Genomic DNA, 22,578 nt, shown 5'->3' on the forward strand with positions numbered 1-22,578 from the left:
ATGGAACATAAGAAATTATCGATACGTCGGAGACGTATCAGTTAACACTATCATTATATTTGAAAGCATCTAAGGTAGGTATTTTTCCATCATGGTTAATCTTGTTTACAAAGATAAATAGTTGATCACTACACATATGGGTTTAACCATATAATGTAGCACAAGGTTTTTCTTATGTTCAAGAATTGAAGCACAAGATTTATTTGATGTGCAAATCTAGGGTTCAAATGCTATTTACCTAATGTCACATGGGTTGGAACTCAAATGTGGATTGGGTTTATAGTTTTGTAATCTCCATAGTGATACAATAGTTAGGGTTGAGATATAATTTTAATTTGTAGATGTGAGATGACATCATGTTGCATTTGCTAGGGTTTATTCTCCCCTAACCAAAATAATATGGTTACTTGCTTAATATTTCATGTCCTCCTCTTGTTATGAAGTTATTGAGAATTATTTTTATCTTCTCCCAATTGGCTTCTATTATTAACCTCAATTTATCATGTAAGTAACTACATTGGTTGTAGTTCTTTTTATAGTTAACTTTGGTCATATGGATATATGGTTTCTCACCATATAAAGTATAGAGTTTTACTCTAAGGTTTTCTTATGTTTCTTAAATGAAGAATATGTGGAATGTAGATATGGTAGAATTCTACTTATGATCACCAATTGAATCACAAGTTAAGGTTGGGATATAAGTCTAGAGTTTCTTACTAGTGATCTCCCTATAATTTCAGGTAGAAATGGGATCTACTTATACCAGTAGGGTTTAACTTATCCTCACATCTCTCCAAAGCATGATCATGTATTTTATATGATCATTTTGTTCTTAATCTTAACCTCAGGTTCTCTAGGGTTTATGATAATTACACAATTTATAATGATCAAGGTTGGACTTCCTAAGGTATCTCTGATGAATTTGGTTTCTCACTCTCAAGATTAAGTGTTGTCTTGATCAACTAAATATAGACTTTCTTTTATAGTTTCTTGAATAGACATAATTATGGTTGTCTCAATAATTTATATCCCAGGAGATTGCCTGAGATAATTACTTAGGGTTCTACTTAATAAATGATGATTTAATTATCAGGACATATGGATATTTCTTTCCCTCAAATTAAAGTGTTGCCTCAACTAACTTGAGTATAGCACTATAGCTTGAGCTTCTCTTTCATAGGAATAGTTATTCTAGGGTTTATGGTGTACTCCTAATATTTATTTAGGTTGCTGAGCTAAAGATTCTATTGTCTAACTTAGTTGGATGAGTCCAACCCTTATTTCACTAATTCATGGATATAGTCTTATTCCACTTGATTTTTGGTTATCTCACCACTCCAAGATGAAATGGTTTACAACTCAATTCTTTAGTTCAAAGATTGTCCTCTATTCATTAATAGGTAAAACTAGAATTGATATGAATGGGCTCTCTCACTTGGGAAGGACTTGAATAATATCCTAGGGTTTCTCTTTAAGATGATGATTTGAATACTTGGATGCATATCCAAGGTTTAGCTCAAGGTTTGTTGCTTCTCTAATAATTATTGTAGAACTCTCATCTCTCTTGGTTTGATGTATACTAATATGGAATAGAGAAGGTTATATATATTTCTAGAGTTGATCTCCTTGTCTTGTTTCCAAGTTTGAAATGTAATGGATACCATGAGGTTCATGGTAGGTTCAAGGCTTAGTTTAAGACATGGAAAAGATAAGTTAGGAATAGTTACTCCAATTATTGTTACTTGATTTCCAATTAAATGGATGTTCATATGTTGTAGTAAGGATTACCATATTATAATCTTTTATAAAATCAAGCAATTGATCATTGAGTAAAGTGTTGTTGTGTGGATTATTAGTTCCATTTGATCTAACCCCTTAGATCAAATCATCTCTACCCAAAACAAGGTTTTATCAAAGTCACATTGAGGTTTATAGCGCTTGACTTGATGAGCTACTTCAATTCCACCAAGGTCAAGTGAAACTTCAGTTACTGTGACTGTTTTACTTTAAAGCGCGAAAATTCCCCAGATTTTCTATGCATGAATGCAATGCACACATCTGTTTCCTCTATTTTTATAACCCCATTACCTGGGATTTTACATTGGACGGTTGACGCGTCTCTCTCCCTACCGTAAATGACCCCTAAGATTGAGAGCCTCCATCTCCTCCGAGCCATTGGCAACTGGTACGAGAACCTGCGTCACAGCACGTACAAAGTCCCTTATAAGGACGAAGAAAAGCAAAGTGTGATCCATTCAATTCAATTTCATCTCATGTATATCTTAGGTGTGCCGGCGCATTTTCATTGGATTTTTTTTTTTTGGAACGGCGGCAAAAGTTTTGCCTCATTCATTAATTAAGAAAGAAAGTGTCTAGTTTTTAGGAGAAAATCGAACGAAAACCAACAATGATAGGGCAAGCCCACACAAAGAACACACCCACACGCCCACAAACAAGACACTCCAACACCGCAACACTAACAAATACTCACAAAAGACACTCCAACACCGAGCCATCAAGGATAGCTACAACATTGGGGGCACCCGTCAGCCAACCGCAGATCCAGGATAGGCAATAGCCAAGGTGGCGAGAAAATCATAACTCTGGGGACGGCAAACGACCGTCCAAACTTGTACTCTTGGATGGTATAGTCAATTCCTTGCTGGGGGCGCACATACTAATTGGACAAGGGGAAAATGACACAAATTATTACAGAGCCAGGGAACGTTAGGTTTATGCCGTTTGAACTAGATCGTCGGCGAATTTGTACCCAACTAATTAAGAAAATTGAACCGAAGAACTGCCAATGAAATGTGTCCAATGAAACACCTAGCTATACCGTACCAACGGTCCAGCAACCTCCTCCATCTTGTCTTCTCCGTAGAGCTGCTCCACCAAGGCGAGTGCGAACTCGATCGCCGTCCCGAGACCCTGGCTGGTCACCAGGTTCCTGTCCGTCACCACCCTCGAGTCCATGGCGATCACTTCATTGCCGAACCGGCCCAACAATGCCGGATAGCAAGTCGCCTGAACGAAACAACAGAGCACGCCGCCAATGATCTTCTTCAACAAAATTACTAACATTGTACAGGCGTCCATTTAATTCTCTGTGTGTGCACCTTGAAGCCTTTGAGCATGCTCCAATGGGCCAGCGCCACCGCCGGAGCGGCGCCGATGGGCGATGGCACCGTAGAGGCGCCCCTTCTGTCCATGCTTCTTGACCATCTTCTCGAGCTCCTTGCAGTCTCTGAGATTAACTAATCTTACCATAATACCATTCCTTCCTACATGATATATAGGATGATGATGCAACGGTGTAGAAGTGATGAGAACGCGCACTGGTAGGACGATGAGGTCCAATTCCTCGCCTTCCAGGTCGGCGACCCTGCCGTCCGCGACGAACCTGACCCCGTGAGCGGCCTCCACGACGATGTCGCCGACGGTGGCCACCGTGACCCTTGCGCCGGCGCGCTCAAGAATGTCGGCAGGGGCAGCCGCCTCCAGCGGCTCCGTGCCGGCGGCCACCGCCACGAGCACACGCTTCGGCTCGCTGCCGACGACGGCGCGGGAGAGGAGCTGCCTGCCCCAGGACACTGCCCGCCTCGCCAGAGAGGAAGCACAGCAGCAACAACCCCTCTGCTGCTGGTGATTGGTGAGTATACAGCAAGATGCTGAAGTTACACATAGTAGGAGCGACCCGACCGGCCAATGCCGTCGCACGGTCACAGTAAGGTCGACACAGAGTAGTATGGCATGTATAATTATTCATTATTTTTTTGAGAAATCAACGGGGGCCGATTGCCCACCTGAACTCATATTTCATCAAAAACGGTAACAGTACAAAGAGCGACACCAGGGTAGCGCTGCATCCAGTGCCCTGGGTCTGGGGCGGCATACCGCCCAGGATTGGGAGGGAGGGTGCTTACAAGGAGGGGGCTCGTGTCCACACTAGCAGGGGCACGGACGACCCATAGACGGAGGTGGTCAACGGCCATAGCTATCACCCGGGCAGTAGACATGGGGTCTGCATCAAAGACCATCCTCTTTCGGGATTTTCAAATGGACCATAGTAGAGCAAGGATGGCAGTATTCCGCGCCTTCTTGTGCATCTGCGACAGGTCCTCGGAGAGGCTATCGAGGAGAGCTGGTAAATCGGCACCACCGTGGGGACGCCTCGAGGGAGAGACGATACTCCATAACGGTCGGAGGTGGGGGGCAGCAAACGAACAAGTGCGCGACGCTTTCTGCATGCCCCGGGCAAAATGGGCAGTCGGGGGAGGGTACACAGTCAAGGCGATGCAGCAGCGCACGCGTTCTGGTTTTTTGGAGGCGTAGAATCCAGAAGAACACCCATACTTTGAGCGGTGTGAAGCAGTCCTAGTTGATTTCTTGGCCGGGGACGACACACCCGGAGGAGTGCAGGGCTCGATAAATGTTTCCGGTGGAGAAGCTGTCGGAGGGACCAAGAGAGATGGTACGGATGTCCGGCGACATGGCGAGGGAGATCTGCGAGAGGCAAGAATGCACAAACTCTAACTCCCCAGCGGTGGCAGCAGTCACTCTATGGGTGAGAGGGATCACCATGTCTTCGGCTTCGAGGGAGTCGGCAACAGTGGCGAGGGGCCGGAGTAGGGCTGCAGATAGGGGGCCTAGGGGGGTCCAGGAATCATGCCAGAGGGAGGTTGAGCGCCCGTCGTGGGGTTCCACCTTAGTAATGGAGCGGTATAGGGGGATAAGCAACTGGAAGCACCTCCAGGCGGGAGTGGCCGCGTGGGGGGAGTTCACAGAGGTAGTTGCGCTTCACCCATCTGGTCCATGGAGAGTCGCGCCCCGAGAAAAGACCTTGCAACACCTTTAGCAAGAGGCACTTGTTCTGGAGGCCAAGATCAATAATGCCGAGTCCACCTTCAGACCGTAGCCGGCAAACGTAATCCCAGGCGACCTGGCAATCACCTTCTGAGCATTTCTCTTTCGCTTCCCAGAACATTGCACGCCGGGGTCTGTCCATCTTTGCAAGAGTTCCCTTGGGGATTGGTAGGACGGACATTGCAAACGACGGGAGAGCGAACAAAACCGCGTCAGTGAGCATGAGACGCCCGCCAATGGGGAGCAGGGACATGCGCCAGTCGGGATGCGCTTGGAGATCTTGACGAACAAAAATTCCAGTGCAGACGCATGTAACTTATGATCCGATAGGGGCAGCCCCAAGTAGGTTTGGGGGAAGGATGAGACGGGGCATCCAAGAATGCCGGCAAGCTCTGAGGCAAGGTCCCCAGGAACCCCGCCGATGGGGACGAAGGTGCTCTTGTGGAAGTTGATGTGCAGAACAGTGGCTTGTGAGAAGAGATCAAGGACCACTTTGAGGCGTCGGACCTGTGAGTGCTCGGCACGCAAAATCAACAAAGTGTCGTCAACGTATTGGATTACAGGGCATGGGAGGTGGTCCACAAGGGGGTGCAAGAGGCGCTCCTTGGCACCTTCCATGGCAATGAGGCAAAGGAGCAAGTCGGAGACGGCAAGGTACATATATATGGGGATAGCGGGTCTCCTTGGCGCAACCCATTTTTTGCAAGAAATCCATCGCCCGGGGACCCCGTTGAGCAGAATCGCAGTCCGCCCAGTGTTAAGAATAGAGGAAATCCAAGATCGGAAGAGAGGGCCAATGCCGCGCGCTTCCAGGATGGCGTCCAACGCCTCCCAGTGGACTGAGTCGAAGGCCTTCTTGAAATCCAGCTTGAGCACCACCGCAGGAGTTTTGCGGGCTCGACAGCTCTGGACCACGTCAGCAACATACAGGAAATTGTCAACAATGTTCCTCCCTTTGACAAACCCCGATTATTCAAAGGAGATGAGCCGCTCAATGAAGTGCTGGAGTCTCGGCGTGAGGATCCTGGTGACAGTCTTCATAACGCAGTTCTGTAGTGAGATAGGGCGGAAGCCGTCTGCAGTGAGCACAACGTCCTTCTTTGGAATCAGCGAAATAAACGCTCGGTTAAGTCCGTCGAGGGGGGCAACCCCATCATAGAAATCTTAGAGGAAGGCCATGAGGTCCGGACTGACAACGTCCCAGAAAGTGCGAAAGAAGGCAGGTCCGAATCCGTCGGGGCCAGGGTTACTGTCCATACGCATAGACCAGACAACTTCTTTAGCTTCTTGGATGGTGAAAGGTTTTTCTAGTTCCCGTTAGCCCGCAACGCTGTGCATGGAAGCGTTCAGGTCAAAGCCCCAAACCGGCGGGGTGGAGGTGCCTAGAAGGCCGACATAGAAATCCCGCAGCAATTTTGCCTTGTCTGCGTGGTTGTACAAGACCCGATCCCCATCATGTAAGACCTTGATCTGATTTTTTTCTGAGGCGTGTGGAGGCGCAGGCGTGGAAGAATTTAGTGTTGTCTTCTCCAAAACGGCACAGGAGAAACGTGAAGCGTTGTTTCCAGTAGGCATTGATGATTTTGTATTCCTGTGAGAGGCGCAGACGGACACGGTCCCTTAACAAATTTTCGGGGGCCAGAAGCGGTCAAAGTTCCTCAACCAAATCAAGAAGTTCAAGAACGCTTCTGCAGTTGGAGACTATCTCAGTGGGCCGACGACGCTGTTTCTCCCATCGCTTGGATTCGGCCCGAACCCATTTTAGAGCGTTGCATAGTCTCAGAGGGGCCTGGGGTGGCAATCTGTTCTGAGGCCGTGCCCAGAGTGAGGCCATAAGGGCCCTGTATTCGGGACCGAATTCCCAAGCTTTCTCGTACCTGAAGATCTGTGATTTCGGTGGTGGCCTCCCCAGCCGAGGTTAATGAAAGCGCGATCCAATCGCACTAGGGTGGATTCGTCCTTGGACGTTTGTCCAAGTATATCTGCGATCCAAAAGCGGTAGTTCCTGCAGTTCATCAATAAGTTTATTTAGACTGTTGCGCGCACATATAATTATTCATTTATTCAGCGTACGCACCGGTAGGGTGATAGGCTCGGTGGCCTCGTCGCGTTCCACGCCGGCCGGGACGAGCTTGACCTTGTAGGTTTCCTCCACGGCGAGGTCCTCTGGCGCTGGGGCGACGGCGGCCATCGGAGTTATGGCACCGTCTTCTCTTCCGGGAATCCTCCCATGCAGATCTCGATGGCCTTTTTTTTTTCGCGTGCTTCCCACGACCATGCGAGGGTTTACTATAGCACGAGTCAGCTCAACGGGAAGTCTTTTCTAACGTAAACCGCGCCCCAGCGGTGTTTGATCGGCGGTTCATATTAGCCCTGATTCATGCCACACCCTCAAGCACATATCGCTTGTTTTCATTCCTATCGATATGACATGTCTTTTGATATTTATTTGAAACTGTAACGAAATCTTGTACTCCATGTAGTAGATTTCTTTTATAAATCAAATTTACAGTAGTTTGGTTGAAAAACAGTTGAAACAATCTAAAAATGTGTTGATGTATAAATAATGTTTTTGAAATAACATGATTTCATTAAATTGAATACATTTCAAACAAATGATTGAATAGATTTCAAAAAATACCACATCGATACGAAACACGAAAAATATGCCATTGGAGTGAAACACAAACCACAAGGTCATGAACAACAGATCAGTGACCGCTAGGGCCTGATTCCACCAGAAAAATCGTATTTGTCTGCTCAACCCCACATGAGTAATGTGAGTACGTGCCGCTGCGGCCCTGCCCACCGCCAAGCGCTAGGGCGTCTTTGGTTGCGTGCTAGCTTTTTGTATTTGTGCACAGCAATCCACTAGAGCTATTATAGGTTGGGCTAAGTCTAAATTTATGCTCTTCATTTTGTTTGCACATAGTAAGACCCAAAAACCAAAAAAAAAAAGCAAGAATGTTTGGTTAGGAGGCATTGGAGTATGTTGTGTTTAACAAACCAGCTTTGTCTTCATTTCTTCTAATGTACCCAACACAATGTGAGATAAATTCTACATAAAAAAGATGCACCTTGATGTTATGATTCCATCGTGTGACTGGTTCCTAGTTTAATTGAGTGATAAGAGTTTCATTTTGTGTTCATGTTTGAAGCTTTTTCGATCAAATTTTATCAAACTTGTCGCACATGGTGTGTTGTTTAAAGTTTCTATCAATGGGTAGCTTCATCTTATCGTTTCACATAACTTTCATGTTATAAGTTTGACAAAATGTAGATCTACTCGTCTAGAAATATCAAAACGATTGGTCATAAAAAAAAACAGAAAACTTACAACATAAAAGTTGTGTGAAACAAGAAGATGAAGCTTCTCTTGGAAGGAAATTCCAAACGGTCAACCTGTGTGAAAATTTTAATAAAATTCGTCTAAAAAGCTACAAACATGAGCACTTAATAGAACTTTTAGCACTCAAGGAAAGTAACAAATGGTCGCAGAAAAAGAACCACAACGTTGTGATGCATATTTGTCATGTAGAATTTATCTCGAATCAAAGCATCATTACGTAGATTAGAGTGGATTGGATTGGATAGAGATTTAGTGCACATAAGCACCAGTGATCTCGTTTTTCAAATAAATAAAAAATTATATTTTTGAGTTTCAATTTTTTTGAAAAACGTATCCCACAAACGTGCACAATACCAATTTCAAATACTTTATATTTGAAGCTACACAAAAATGACAAAAATGCATATCTGATAGTCATTTTCAAATCTTCAAAAACATATTTTGTTATTTTTATCTAGTATAAAATAAAAAAGAATTTGCGGTTAAGATTTTGAATGATTGTGAGATGTATCACAGACAATCTCCAGAATTATTTTCAGATTTTTTGATAACTTATAAATTCTTTTTTTTTAAATAGCGAGAGCACTGGAGTTTGGGAGTCAAAAGCAATTTTCGGGATTGAATAAAATAGATTATATACTAAATAGGCAAAGGTTAGGTAACAATCACAACATGCATGCACTCGCCTGGAGCCACAACAGACCAAATTTTCCCTTATAAAAGTCTGTCTCCGTGAAAGGATGATTCACGAGTTCTTCATTAGCTAAATCCTAAGCTGTTTTAAGGTGATGTAAAAATTTATTTTCGGTGGGCAACCACATGAGCCGGGAAGAGACTTCGTGGTCAACCAAATATGCCCCTGATAGGAACATCCGACTCCGGAGTCTGGACATGCCAGAAAAAAAAAACAGAAAATTGGGTGTCGACCTTTTAATTTCTCTTCTGTTACTCATATTTCTTGGGTAGAGGGTACACTCCAGTTTTGAACATGGATGTTGCCTACACAATAGCTTTAACAACCAATTTCCATTCGTTTACTATATGATCCATTTGATTGGCATGATTCCAATAATCAAGAAAAAAGGAAAATAAACACCAAGAACTTCCGCTAGAAGGTATGCCATAAGATAGGTGTTAGATTTTATATAGAATTTAGCATAAATGATTCCTTAGAGAAAGTTCCAACGTGCTTGAATTCTACAAATGAAATAATCACCATAGAGAAAGTCCTAGAAATTTGAACCCTCCAAAAGTTGTTGGCAATTTATGTCAATGTTCAAATATATTCAAGTGAAGCAAACATATGGAAAATTGTTAGATATTCGAGCGAACGGTGGATGGGAACTACGATTTCATCCATCGCCATATGAAAAGTTGTGATTGAGTCGTACCCTAAATCCTCATGCCGACATGGGCGTACATTTCGATTGTTAGCATTCCCTTAGCCTTTTTTTAATAAAGGAATAGGAATATGTGGCACCTTTAGATCTGGGGTTGCTCTTACAACATCGTAAAGGTTTAAAGTAGCCACAACAAGTTTACAACACACCAATAATTTATTTTTCACCTATAGATAAACCATCATCCATATTGGGATATAAATCGCTCATAACATCTTGTGGCTTATTGTTATCCTCCACGATGTTTTCATGATGCCCATGCCACTATACAAGTTATCAAGATCCCGCAAATATGAGTAATCTTCGGAAAAAGACACGCTATACTATTTTTGTTGTTGGAACTTTAGTTTTTCCAAAACCAAAATATATTAATACCACAATATTTGTATCTAAACAAGGTCGGATCAATTAAAGGGTAGAGATAGAGATAGACGATAGATATGAGAGACGATCTGGAGGCCGCAGCCAAAGTAAAACCAATCTAGTTTTTTCTCACCCTTGCCGGTGGCTCCGCCAGTTCGCTTCGCCCTCAGCGGTCTTGGGGGCTTGGAGGTGTGGCAGACCACAACCTCTCACTGGCGGAGGGATCTTATCCTTTTTAGTATTTTTTCAATCCTTTTCGGGATGGTGAGATGCCGACTACATCATGAAGTCAGAATAATGTCGTCCTTGTCCTATCTCCGCTTTAGTGGTGCGTATAGTGCTCGCGGAGGCCCTGTACAGTCGTGTGCCCTACGGATCAGCTGGGATCCGGTCCGTTCGTTGGTATGGTTTTAGGTCAGTTTCTTTTTACTACAACAAGGTCTACTACGACAAGTTTTGTCCGGCTCCGCTAATGGAGGGACGAGGACGTCAGTGCACCTTTGGCTTGCACAAGTGCCTGTAGTCGTCGCTAGGTAGTCCAAAGACTTATTTGTAATTATTATATATAGTGCTTTGGATGATTATATTAATAGGTTGACGGAATTTTCGAAAAAGTAACCCACCTTATTTGAGCGCTAGCAAACCAATACTTTACTTTTCCTCCTTCCTCGGTTTTTTAGAAAAGTTGAGCAGTTTTTTAGGAATATTTTTGTACTTACGAGAATTTTAATCGTGCGTTGCACGTGCACACTTACTAGTATTTTTATAAAAAATCATAGTATTTCAAGAAAAAATTAAATATACTTTGCTACCTAACACACCATAAATATAGCAACACAAATATAGTAAAAAAAAATCAAATGAAGACGAGTTAAAATCTAAATTTCCCCGCTACTATTTTTATGAAGGCGGCCACTATCTTTACGTAAACGCAAAACCAAAGACGGATGCAAGATACCACAGTACGCTGCGACGCAGTCACCATGGCTGCCGCCGAGCCCGCCGCCGCCAGCTACGACGACGAGCTTCGTAGACGTGAGGCGCTACGGGAGGCCTTCGGAGACTCATCAGAAAGCGACTCCGATGCGCCTCGCGAGGCGGCTAGCTCTCCGCTGGTTGGCGGGGCGGGCCGTGAACGGTGGAGATGGGAGGCCGTACCGGGGGTGAGGGGCCTGTGGCTCTGCGCTGACTTCCTTCCCTCCGATGATCAGTTGCGCCTACTTGCTGCGATCCAACGAGGTGAGCTGCGGCCTGTCGCCTCCCATCTCTTTACCTGCTTATTTTACCAGAGCCATCAAATCACAGACGAAATTTCGGTCTAGCTTTTGCTTTAATGAATTCTAAGTATCGATGAGATGATTCAAAATTGTCGATGTCCCCATTTGTGTTATTTGCAGAAGGATGGTTCAGTGATGCAAGCAACCAAGTAAGTTATTTTCCCCTCGATTGTTTCAGTATCTAACAAATGTGCTAGCTTGTACACTAGAGTTCCTACTAGTGTTCACTTTTGTCTTGTACAAGTTCTTTGAAAGTAGTGGAGATCTGCTGTCTGTCATCAAATTACAGGAACTTACATGCTCATAAGCTGAATATCGAGTTTTGTTTTCAAATTTTTCCTGTTTAGGCAATGAGATTCGGTGATCTCCCTCCATGGGCTGTTGAACTTTCTGCGCTTGTTCGCGAATGTATTTGCATTGGTGATGTTGATGTTGGCATCAGCCCAGGGTGGACGAAGGAGGATGAAGATGCATGTCCTCTGCCATCAGATTTGCTGTGGAGGGAACCGCTTTTTGATCAACTGATTGCAAACAGATACAAGCCAGGTGAGGTGCGAACTGTTATTCTTCTCAACAAATTTGGAGCCCTATGTTCAACATAAAGCATACAAAACAGTGCTATTATTCAAACCTTGCTTCAGTTGATACCCACAAGACCACAACACAACTATACAAGTAAAATAGCTTTTCCCCTACGGTAAAGGTTTCAAAAAAAATTAGCTGGATGCACCTTTTTAATTCCTATGATCTGTTATGACAAATTGATTTTGCAATCTAGGGTATCTGCGCTCATGTTGATCTGATGCGCTTCGACGACGGGATTGCAATAGTCTCTCTCGAGTCCGCCTGCGTGATGAGTTTTAGTCCAGAATGTGCTGCCCACGATACACAGAATACACAGAAGCACGGGGAGGGTGAATCGACCAATGTCCCCGTCTACCTGAACCCAGGTTCACTTGTAGTACTGTCAGGTGATGCACGGTATCACTGGAAGCACGAGATAAACCGCAAGCCAGGTGCTCAGCTCTGGAATGGGAGAGAGCTTGAACAGCATAGAAGAACTTCAGTTACTCTGCGGAAACTTAAGGCTTCTCCCAACTAAAGTTGACAGGTTTAACATTTGTTGTATAATGTTAGTGTTTTGGCAATGTAACACTGATTATTTTGCTAAAGACAATCAGCTAGATGTTCTTGGCATGTGAATGCAATGTTGTGGGATTTGAAAATACTGTAGGCTATTCCGAAACTATGAATGTAAGAGTTTATTTTCTTCGTGGATGCACTTCATCTTTGTTGTCTACAGAAAAGGAAGAGGTGTACCGAGGACCAGATTGCAATACACGCATACACAAATTCTCCTGGTATTGACATCAGTTGTTGATGTTTATTTTCCATTAATCAGCTAACCATGGTATCTGTATCTACACTAGCTGGATGTTGGTTTTCAAACACAAACTGGATAGAAAGGGCATCAGTTCCGTATAATTGTTGGATGGTGAAGTGGTGATGGCACCGTAACTAAATCAGACAAAAGGCAGCCCTGCTCGCTGGGACTACAAAAAAAAACATGGTTCTTGCGTCCTTCTGCATCCATTTCTACCAACTGCAAATAAGTAGTGGAGATGCACATGGTTCTCTCTTTACCACTGATAGTTTTGCCTCGAGGAAGAAGAAGACACACGCGAGAGTCTTTTTTGCACCGCACACACTTGTGCCTTTTCCTCTTAATTGACCAAACTGATTACAACTCCTTATAAAGGGAAATCACACACACAGTCAAGCCACACACCGGCTCAATCCGTATTTCACTCTGCACTATCTGCTAACACGCACGCACTATTCGCACACGTTCACCACTAGCACAACTAACTTACATGCACACACCGACTGGATCAGCTCAACCTCACGTATTTGCCTCAACTAACTCAGCTCAGGGAGAACTAGTCTCTTGGCTCACAACGTGCAGATCCTCTCTAGCACTCAGCTGCGCATGTAGATGACACCTGACTGAAACTAGTCTAGAACTTGACAGATACATGCATGTACTCACAACTCCTGGCTTCACTTGACCGTCGAGTCGCTCATCTCTGTCGACAGTCCCACTACACCATGATGCCATGCATAAACTGTCCTAGCATAGACTACTACTACATGCAGACTTTAGAAAATAACAACGAAATAAACCTGATGAGCTACAAACAACAAGGTTAACTCCAACAATCACCCTCTTAACCTTGTTGTCTTTTATTGGAAACTCCATGACGAACCCCTTCACAGCAGCGCTGGCTCGTCGTCGGAGGTCGCGGCTGCGAGATGTGCCTGCTCCCTTCTTGGCTCGGTGCAGTCCCTTGCGTAATGCCCGTACTCTTGGCAGTTGTAGCAATGAACCTTGCGTATGTCGAAGTTGTTCTTCTTCTTGCCAGCGCCGCTGCGGTCACGAGCACGCCACTCCTGCTCCGTGAGGAGGAGACGAGTCCCACCGTGCTGGCCACCCTCCTCTTCCTCCATGTCGAGCTCCTCCTCGACAGCCAAGAACCGGCCAGCTAGCTCCTCAACCGTCATGGTCTTGAGGTCGAGCAGCTGCTGAATGGAGTAGGCGAGCTGCTTGAACCGCTTCGGCACGACGCGCAGGAATTTCTGCACGGCCTTGAGCTCGGCGACGCCATCTCCGAGGACCTCCAGGTCATGCATGATGCCGGTGAGGCGCTGTTAGACTATGTATAGCTTCTGTATATTGTACCTATGTACCCTTGTATGACACACCCATATATATATATGTGATAGGCCACCCCTTGGAGGGTTGAGCCGGTTCCCCCACAATTACGTTGTATCACATGGTATCAGACTTGGTACGTTCCACGCTTCCGCCCAAACCCTAGCCGCCGCCCGCGCCGCCCACGTAGCCGCCGTCCCCGCGGAGCCGCCGTCGCCGCCATGTCGAGCGCCGCCCTCTCCGGGTCTTCCACCGCCGGCCACCTCCCCGCGTCGCTTGCGGCTCTCCTCTCTCGCCCGATCGACCATGCGGCCATCGCCCCCCCGATCGGCACGATGAGCATCGGCTCCTTCTTCTCCAACCAACCCTCGGCCTCTTCGTCGCCGGGGCTCGCGCTGACGACCTCCACGTTGCCCGCGCCCTCCAACCAACCCTCGGCCTCTTCGTCGCCGGGGCTTGCGCTGACGACCTCCACATCGCCTGCGCCCTCGCCCGCCGCCTCTCCTGCTGCCCCGCCTCAGCCACTCACGACCGAGGAGATGGCGGCAGCCTGGCTGGCGGGCCTCTCCGCGTTGGCCCTCGCGCCGTACGCCCCGACGGTGGCCACCGCGCCCTCCTCCGGGACTACTCCCGTGATGGCGACGGTCTCTCCATCGGCATCGGCTGTCCCCATGGCGTATACGCCTCTGGCAGTTTTTCACACGGGGTCGCTGCCTGCGCCGTTTCACTTTGGCAGCCACATCACCGTGAAGCTCACCCCGGATAACTACATCTTCTGGCGTGCGCAAGTTCTGCCGCTTCTCGGCAGCCATTACCTCCTTGGCTATGTCGACGGCTCTCTTCCGTGCCCTCCGGCGCTTGTGGACAGCGTCAATGGGCCGGTCTATAACCCGGCGCATCGCGTATGGATGGGCCAAGACCAAGCGATCCTCTCCTCCATCCAGGGGTCGCTCTCGCCGTCCGTCACCGGCCTCATCGTCTTTGCCAAGACGGCCAAGGAGGCTTGGACAATCCTCGAGCGCTCGTTTGCCTCTCAGTCCCAGGCTCGCGCCAGCTCCCTTCGCCGTGAGCTGGGCGAGTGCGAGAAGCTCGACTCTACGGCTACGGAGTTCTACAACAAGGTCAAGGGACTTGCCGACACACTGGCATCCATCGGCCTCCCGCTTACCGACTCCGAGTTCAACTCCTTCATCGTCAATGGTCTTGATGAGGAGTATGATGGCCTGGTTAAGATCATCAACGAGCGGGCGCAGACTTCTCCACTTATGGCGCATGAGGTCTACTCCCGCCTTCTTCTCACCGAACAGCGCGTTGAGGCGCGCCGTGCCAACCGCAGCCGTGGTTCCTCCGCCTCTGCCCACGCTGCCTACAAGGGCCCTTCGTCGCCCGCGCCAGCCAAGGGCGGTGCCACGCCCCCGTCGCCGCAGCCCTCGTCCATCCCGACGACCCTGCCTGGGAGTGGGGGCCGCCGCGTGTGCCAGTTGTGTGGCCTTGACGGTCACTGGGCCTCCAAATGCCATCGTCGCTTTCAGAAGAGTTTTCTTGGCCTTGGTAATGATGGCAAGGACACACGCAATGCTGCGCGACAAGTCGCCATGGCCGACAAGCCTGCCCCGCCGCCCAAGTCCCAGGGCGCCACTCAGTCCTACTCTGTTGATCCATACTGGTATATGGACTCTGGCGCTACGGAGCACCTAACTAGCGAGATGGGGAAGCTTCAATCTCGTGAGCACTATCAAGGTTCCGACAAGGTCCACACCACCAATGGAGCAGGTATGCACATCTCCCATATTGGTCAAGCATCTCTTCTCACTAGTCATGCCAATAGGAGTCTCCAACTTCGCAACATTCTTCGAGTACCATCTGTGACGCGTAATCTTCTTTCAGTTCCTAAACTCACTTATGATAATAATGTGTTCTGTGAATTTCACCCTTTTGATCTTTTCATTAAGGATCGGGACACGCGGGACATTCTACTTAGTGGGCGCCTATGCCAGGGCCTCTACCGTTTGGAGCATCCTGGAGTATCTCGGGTTTTCAGTGGAGTTCGCGTCTCGTCGTCACAGTGGCATGCTCGCCTTGGTCATCCTGCCACTCCTATAGTTCGTCATGTGTTGCGTCGTCATGAGCTTCCTAGCATTCCTAGTAATAAAGATGTAGTAGTGTGTGATGCTTGTCAGCAAGGGAAGAGCCATCAACTTCCTTTTTCAGAGTCTAGTCGTGCGGTGACACATCCTCTAGAACTTGTTTTTTCAGATGTATGGGGCCCTGCCCAAACCTCCATCAGTGGTCATAATTATTATGTCAGTTTCGTTGATGCTTACAGTCATTTCACTTGGCTTTATCTTATTAAGCGTAAATCTGATGTTTTTGATATATTTGTTCAGTTCCAGAAACATGTTGAATGCCTTCTCAAGCACCAGATTGTTCATGTCCAGTCGGATTGGGGTGGCGAGTATCGCAACCTTAACTCCTTCTTTCAGTCGCTTGGGATCGCACATCGTTTAGCATGTCCACATACACATCAGCAAAATGGTTCTGTTGAACGTAAGCATCGTCACATAGTCGAAACTGGTCTTACTCTTTTGGCTCATGCATCGGTTCCCTTTCGGTTTTGGAGTGATGCCTTCACCACTGCATGTTTTCTCATCAATCGTACTCCCACTCGTGTTCTTAATATGAAGACTCCTCTAGAACTTTTGCTTAATGAACAGCCTGACTATACATTCTTCAAAGTGTTTGGGTGTGCCTGCTGGCCTCATTTGCGCCCTTACAACAAACGCAAGCTGGAATTTAGGTCTAAAAAGTGTGTCTTCCTTGGCTATAGTTCCCTTCACAAAGGGTACAAATGCCTTCATGTTCCCACTAACCGTGTTTACATATCCCGGGATGTCGTCTTTGATGAGCATGTCTTTCCGTTTTCCACACTCCCTGTGTCCACCACCGACCCACCATCACTGCATTCATCCTCTATTGCCTCTGACCAATTTGATGATGTTGCATACTCTCCTGTATTGTTGCCTAACCATGGTGCAGGAACCGGATGTGGGGCTCGCTTGGAAATTTTGGAGGCGACGGAACCTCCCTTGGACACGCCCCCTGCCTCCCACGTCGATCGGCCCGTGCATGGCATGGGGTTGCGTGCCCATGCACACCGGGACTCAGCTCCCTCTCCACCGCCAGCTGCCCACGTCAACCCGCCCATGCATGGCGTGGGATCGCGTGCCCATGCAGATGACGCGCCCTCCATGCCGCGCGCGTCCTCGCCTGGTGCCGGGCCTTCGCCCCAGCCCCTCACGCCAGCTGCGTCGCCTCGGCCACTATCGCCGCGTGCGCCATCCCCGGGCACTGGCTCGTCCTCGCCACCTGTGGTCTCCCCGCGGTCTCCGACGCCAGCCGCGTCTCCTGGGCTGTCCTCTTCGCCGGACAGCTCCCCTGGTGCTTCACCGACACCATCCCCTGATGCATCGCCCAGCCCCTTGCCTGCTGGGTCCTCTTCGGATGCACCATCGACATCGACGGCTCCTGTCCTCCGTCCTCACACACGCAGTCGCAGTGGCATTTACTGTCCTCTCGAGCGCACTGATGGCACAGTTGCGTGGTATGCTGCGTGCATGGCTGCTGCCGTTGCTGATCCGTCTTCTGAACCTCGGACATATCAGGCTGCTATGGGTATTCCACACTGGCGACAGGCTATGGAACAAGAATATAATGCTCTTCTTCGCAACGAGACGTGGACTCTTGTTCCTCCACCGCCGCGGGTCAACATTATTGACTCCAAATGGGTTTTCAAAGTGAAGAAACATTCTGATGGATCGATTGAGCGCTACAAAGCGCGCCTTGTTGCCAGGGGTTTTCGTCAGCGTTATGGTCTTGACTATGAAGATACCTTCAGTCCAGTGGTCAAGCCTACCACCATCAGGTTGCTTCTGTCTATTGCTGTGACTCGTGGTTGGTCTCTGTTAGAGTATATCACGTCTAGGCTATATTAGGCAGTTTAAGATTGTACTCCAATTCTATCTCTACTAGGCTTCTTGCCCTCCAAGTCTCTAGTACTATATAAACAGCCCAAGAGGCTCAATGTAATTATCAATTACCGCATATCAATACAATCAATATTTCGCAGTCTATCATGGTATCAGAGCGGTTCTTTCTGCGACCTAGGGTTTAGCCACCCACCGCTTCCGCCGCCCCCGGGGAGATCGATCTCCATGATCTCCGCCGGGGGCATCCGATCTCGTTGCTAGGTTTTTCTTTAGATTAGTTTCGTAGTTTAGCAAATTTTGTTTCAGATCTATTTCTTTCTCTCTTTTTCTTTAGCCACCAAATAGTCTGCTCGCCATGTTGTCATCACGCGCCTCTACTCCAACCTCGGCGTTGACTCATCTCTGAAAAATCCCCGGCAATGACCGTGCCAAGGAGGCTCCACGCGGCGCCCTAAGGGACGCCTTCATGCGCCGTTGCCGACTTCTCCGACCGCACGCCGCCACCATGTCGGATCATCTTCGCCAACGCCAACCGGGACACCCGTCCCAAGTATGCGCCTCGCCATCAACAAAGGGCCGCAACATCGTCGCTGGTCATCATCGCCAACCACCATCTCCACCAACAACTCTGCCGCACGTACTGCATCGTCGCCGTCATCACCAATCAAGGTCTTCGTCAACGCCAACGGGTTCTGCATCGCCACGCTCCTGCATGTAGATGAATAAAACGGGTTCGATCCCCGACATCTACTACCGCTACAGTTCAATCGCCATCGACAACCACCTCGTCATCTTCGTCCACAATGACCATACCGCCAGAGTTGCAGCCTAATTTTTTGTTTGCACCGCATGTGCTCAATTTTCTTCTTGCAACCACTTCGTCTACTCCGGCGCATACGGCGCGCAACCGACCGTACACGGAGGCCTTCTCTGCTACTCCATCCAACTCTGGCGTGCATGGTTCATGGTGGTCCCTGTCTTCGCACGCCCGGTACCGGCAACACCGGCGCGTGCCTTCGTCCCCGACGCGCTCCCGAGCCCGGCAAGTTCGGCGCGGCGTGTCGCCTACCTCAACTACCACAAATCCAGCTACGTCTACCTCGAGTTGACTACCGCTGCAACCGCCTTTTCTTTTATCACTATGGCGACTTCCCCCGGGCTCAAGACGACACCGACCACAACAACATCAACATCAAGAACTTCATCAACGGTAATTAAATCACACGGCACCATTGACCACGACAACAACGGCTTCATCGACATCGGCATCAAGGGGCTGCACCACATCTTCGGCTTATGCTTCAGTCGGACCGTCCGCGACGCTCTTGCTGTATTCGCGTCACTACCGATCCGACTGCGGGGGGGTGTTAGAGTATATCACGTCTAGGCTATATTAGGCAGTTTAAGATTGTACTCCAATTCTATCTCTACTAGGCTTCTTGCCCTCCAAGTCTCTAGTACTATATAAACAGCCCAAGAGGCTCAATGTAATTATCAATTAGCGCATATCAATACAATCAATATTTCGCAGTCTATCAGTCTCTTCGTCAGTTGGATGTGCAGAATGCCTTTCTTCATGGAGTTCTGGAGGAAGAGGTTTATATGCGCCAGCCGCCTGGTTTTGCTGACCCTGATCATCCTGATTATATTTGTCGTCTCACCAAAGCACTATATGGTTTGAAGCAAGCTCCTCGTGCCTGGCATGCTCGTCTTGCGACCGCCCTTCGTGCTCATGGTTTTGCGCCGTCTACAGCTGACTCCTCTTTATTTCTCCTTCAGAAGCCAGAGGTCACTATGTACCTATTGGTCTATGTGGATGATATTATTCTAGTCAGTTCGTCTCCTGTTGCTGCTGATGCCCTTGTTCGTTCTCTTGGTGCTGATTTTGCTGTCAAAGATCTTGGTAAACTTCATTACTTTCTTGGTGTTGAGGTTTCTCCTAGTGCTCATGGCCTACTTATGACACAAAAGAAGTACTCTTTGGAATTGCTCCAGCGGGCTGGGATGCTTAAGTGCAAAACGGCGACTACACCCATGTCTACTACTGACAAAATTACGGCTGTTGATGGTGAGCTTTTATCCTCTGTGGATGCTACGGACTATAGGAGCATTGTTGGTGGTCTCCAGTACTTGACGATTACGAGACCAGATATTTCTTTTGCTGTCAACCGAGTTTGTCAGTATTTACAGGCGCCTCGTGACACCCATTGGTCTGCTGTTAAGCGAATTTTGCGCTACATCCAACTCACGGTGTCTTATGGCCTTCACATACGGCCTCATCCCTCTGGGGTTCTTTCGGCCTTCTCTGATGCGGACTGGGCTGGCAGTCCGGATGACAGGCGATCCACGGGGGGCTATGCGGTATTCTATGGCTCTACTTTGATCGCCGGGAGTGCTCGCAAGCAGGCGACTGTTTCTCGCAGCAGTACTGAAGCTGAGTATAAGGCGGTTGGTGACGCTACTGCAGAAGTTATATGGGTGCAGTCTTTGCTTCAGGAATTGGGTATACCCCAATCACAGCCTGCTATACTTTGGTGTGATAACATTGGTGCTACATACCTTTCTGCTAATCCGGTATTCCATGCACGAATGAAACACATTGAAGTTGATTATCACTTTGTACGGGAACGTGTGTCACAGAAGCAACTTCAGATCAGGTTTATCTCTTCGAAAGATCAACTTGCTGACATCTTCACTAAATCGTTGCCTTTGCCACAGTTTGAGGCATGTAGGCGCAATCTTACCCTTCTCGATTCTCTAGGAAGTGGCTAAGATTGAGGGAGGGTGTTAGACTATGTATAGCTTCTGTATATTGTACCTATGTACCCTTGTATGACACACCCATATATATATGTGATAGGCCACCCCTTGGAGGGTTGAGCCGGTTCCCCCACAATTACGTTGTATCACAGGCGCATGGCGAACTGCTCCACCTTCTCGCCGTCCTTGAAGCGGATGTTCTCGAACTCGGTGCGGCGAGTCTGCGCCCTTGCTTCACGGACGCGCTCGCACCCCAACCTCATGGTTTTGAGGGTATCCCACGCCTCCTTCGCGGTGCTCTTCACCGCCAGCGTGCGCAGCATCTCCGGCGGCACCCGGAGGATGACGCCTAGAGCCTCACGGTCGGTGTAGTAGTCGCAGCCGCCCGGCTCGATCGCCGTCCACCATCCGTTGGACTGCAGCTGCACCTACATCACAAGCGCCCAATCGGAGTAGTTCGTGCGGGTCAGCACGAGAGGCGGCGCCACCACGGAGCTGTGCCAGACGACGCGCTCGACGACGCGGACCTCGCCTCCGCTGCTGCTGCCGCTGCCGTCGGTGAGCTGCGCCCTTGGTGGAGTGCGCAGGTCCTTCTCCTCCGCCATCTTCTTCTCGAGCTCGGTCGCCTTGGCCTTATCAGCTTCGTCCGCCATCACCACAGGAACCACGGGCGGAAATGGCTCTGATACCAAATGATAGTTTTGCCTCGAGGAAGAAGAAGACACACGCGAGAGTCTTTTTTGCACCGCACACACTTGTGCCTTTTCCTCTTAATTGACCAAACTGATTACAACTCCTTATAAAGGGAAAACACACACAGTCAAGCCACACACCGGCTCATCCGTATTTCACTCTGCACTATCTGCTAACACGTACGCACTATTCGCACACGTTCACCACTAGCACAACTAACTTACATGCACACACCGACTGGATCAGCTCAACCTCACGTATTTGCCTCAACTAACTCAGCTCAGGGAGAACTAGTCTCTTGGCTCACAACGTGCAGATCCTCTCTAACACTCAGCTGCGCATGTAGATGACACCTGACTGAAACTAGTCTAGAACTTGACAGATACATGCATGTACTCACAACTCCTGGCTTCACTTGACCGTCGAGTCGCTCATCTCTGTCGACAGTCCACTTCACCATGATGCCATGCATAAACTGTCCTAGCATAGATTCAGCGATACGGGTAACAGGCACAGGCAATAGCGAAGTGGTTGTTGAAAGTTTGGGGCTGCACTTAGTGGCCCATACTAGATTTCAGATTTTTCTATAAATCTCAAAGCCCACAGAGTGGCAGTTTGAGGCCAAGTTGGTGGCAGCTCACTAGGGAGTGGAAAGAGGTGGAAAGTTTAGTCTCACATGGAAAGTTGGGAGGAAGTTAGACCACCTTATAAGGTGAGTTGTTCCACCACTAGTAAGTGAGTAAGAATAGGAGTGGTTCACGCGCTCCTCCTCCTCCTCCTCGCTCGTCTCGACACGACACACGTTCGTGGTGAATGGATTGAGCCTCGAGCCGAGACTTTCCTTACTTTTCGGGTCGCTTGGGCGTGCCCCACGTTGCCTAGGGTTTCCTGAGCCTATATAATCTCTTGCCCGGCTATCGCAGAAACACATCTAATACACGAGTTAGGGTTTTGCCACCTCTCTCTGCTTGCGCCGCCATGTAGCCTACTCCATCCCGCGCGTCGACGTGCATCGGCGAACGGGAGAGCAGGTCTCCAGAACCGCTCGTCCTTGCGATCCTGTACGGGAGAGGGCAATTAGGTTTTTGGGAAGCGCTCTGCGCGACTGCTCAAGTTCTTCATCACGGGTCGCCTTCCGTCCAAGTCGGGCGGTGCTGCCTACCGTCGTCTT

At 48.3% G+C, this 22,578-nt stretch overlaps 1 protein-coding gene and 1 pseudogene across 1 annotated transcript; one reads left to right on the forward strand and one right to left on the reverse strand.

Annotated features, from left to right (window-relative positions):
• Window positions 1-7,057, reverse strand: part of LOC127347374 (uncharacterized) — a 39,966-nt pseudogene extending 32,909 nt beyond the window's left edge.
• Window positions 7,058-10,904: 3,847 nt separating this feature from the next.
• Window positions 10,905-12,619, forward strand: LOC127294513 (alkylated DNA repair protein ALKBH8 homolog). The gene is made up of 4 exons (XM_051324343.2): window positions 10,905-11,217; window positions 11,376-11,404; window positions 11,603-11,806; window positions 12,034-12,619. Exons 1-4 carry the CDS (start codon window positions 10,926-10,928, stop codon window positions 12,355-12,357), a joined length of 849 nt encoding a protein of 282 aa, XP_051180303.1. The 5' UTR covers window positions 10,905-10,925; the 3' UTR covers window positions 12,358-12,619.
• Window positions 12,620-22,578: the final 9,959 nt, after the last annotated feature.

Source organism: Lolium perenne, chromosome 4 (genome assembly GCF_019359855.2).
Source record: "Lolium perenne isolate Kyuss_39 chromosome 4, Kyuss_2.0, whole genome shotgun sequence".
Lineage (NCBI taxonomy): Eukaryota > Viridiplantae > Streptophyta > Magnoliopsida > Poales > Poaceae > Lolium > Lolium perenne.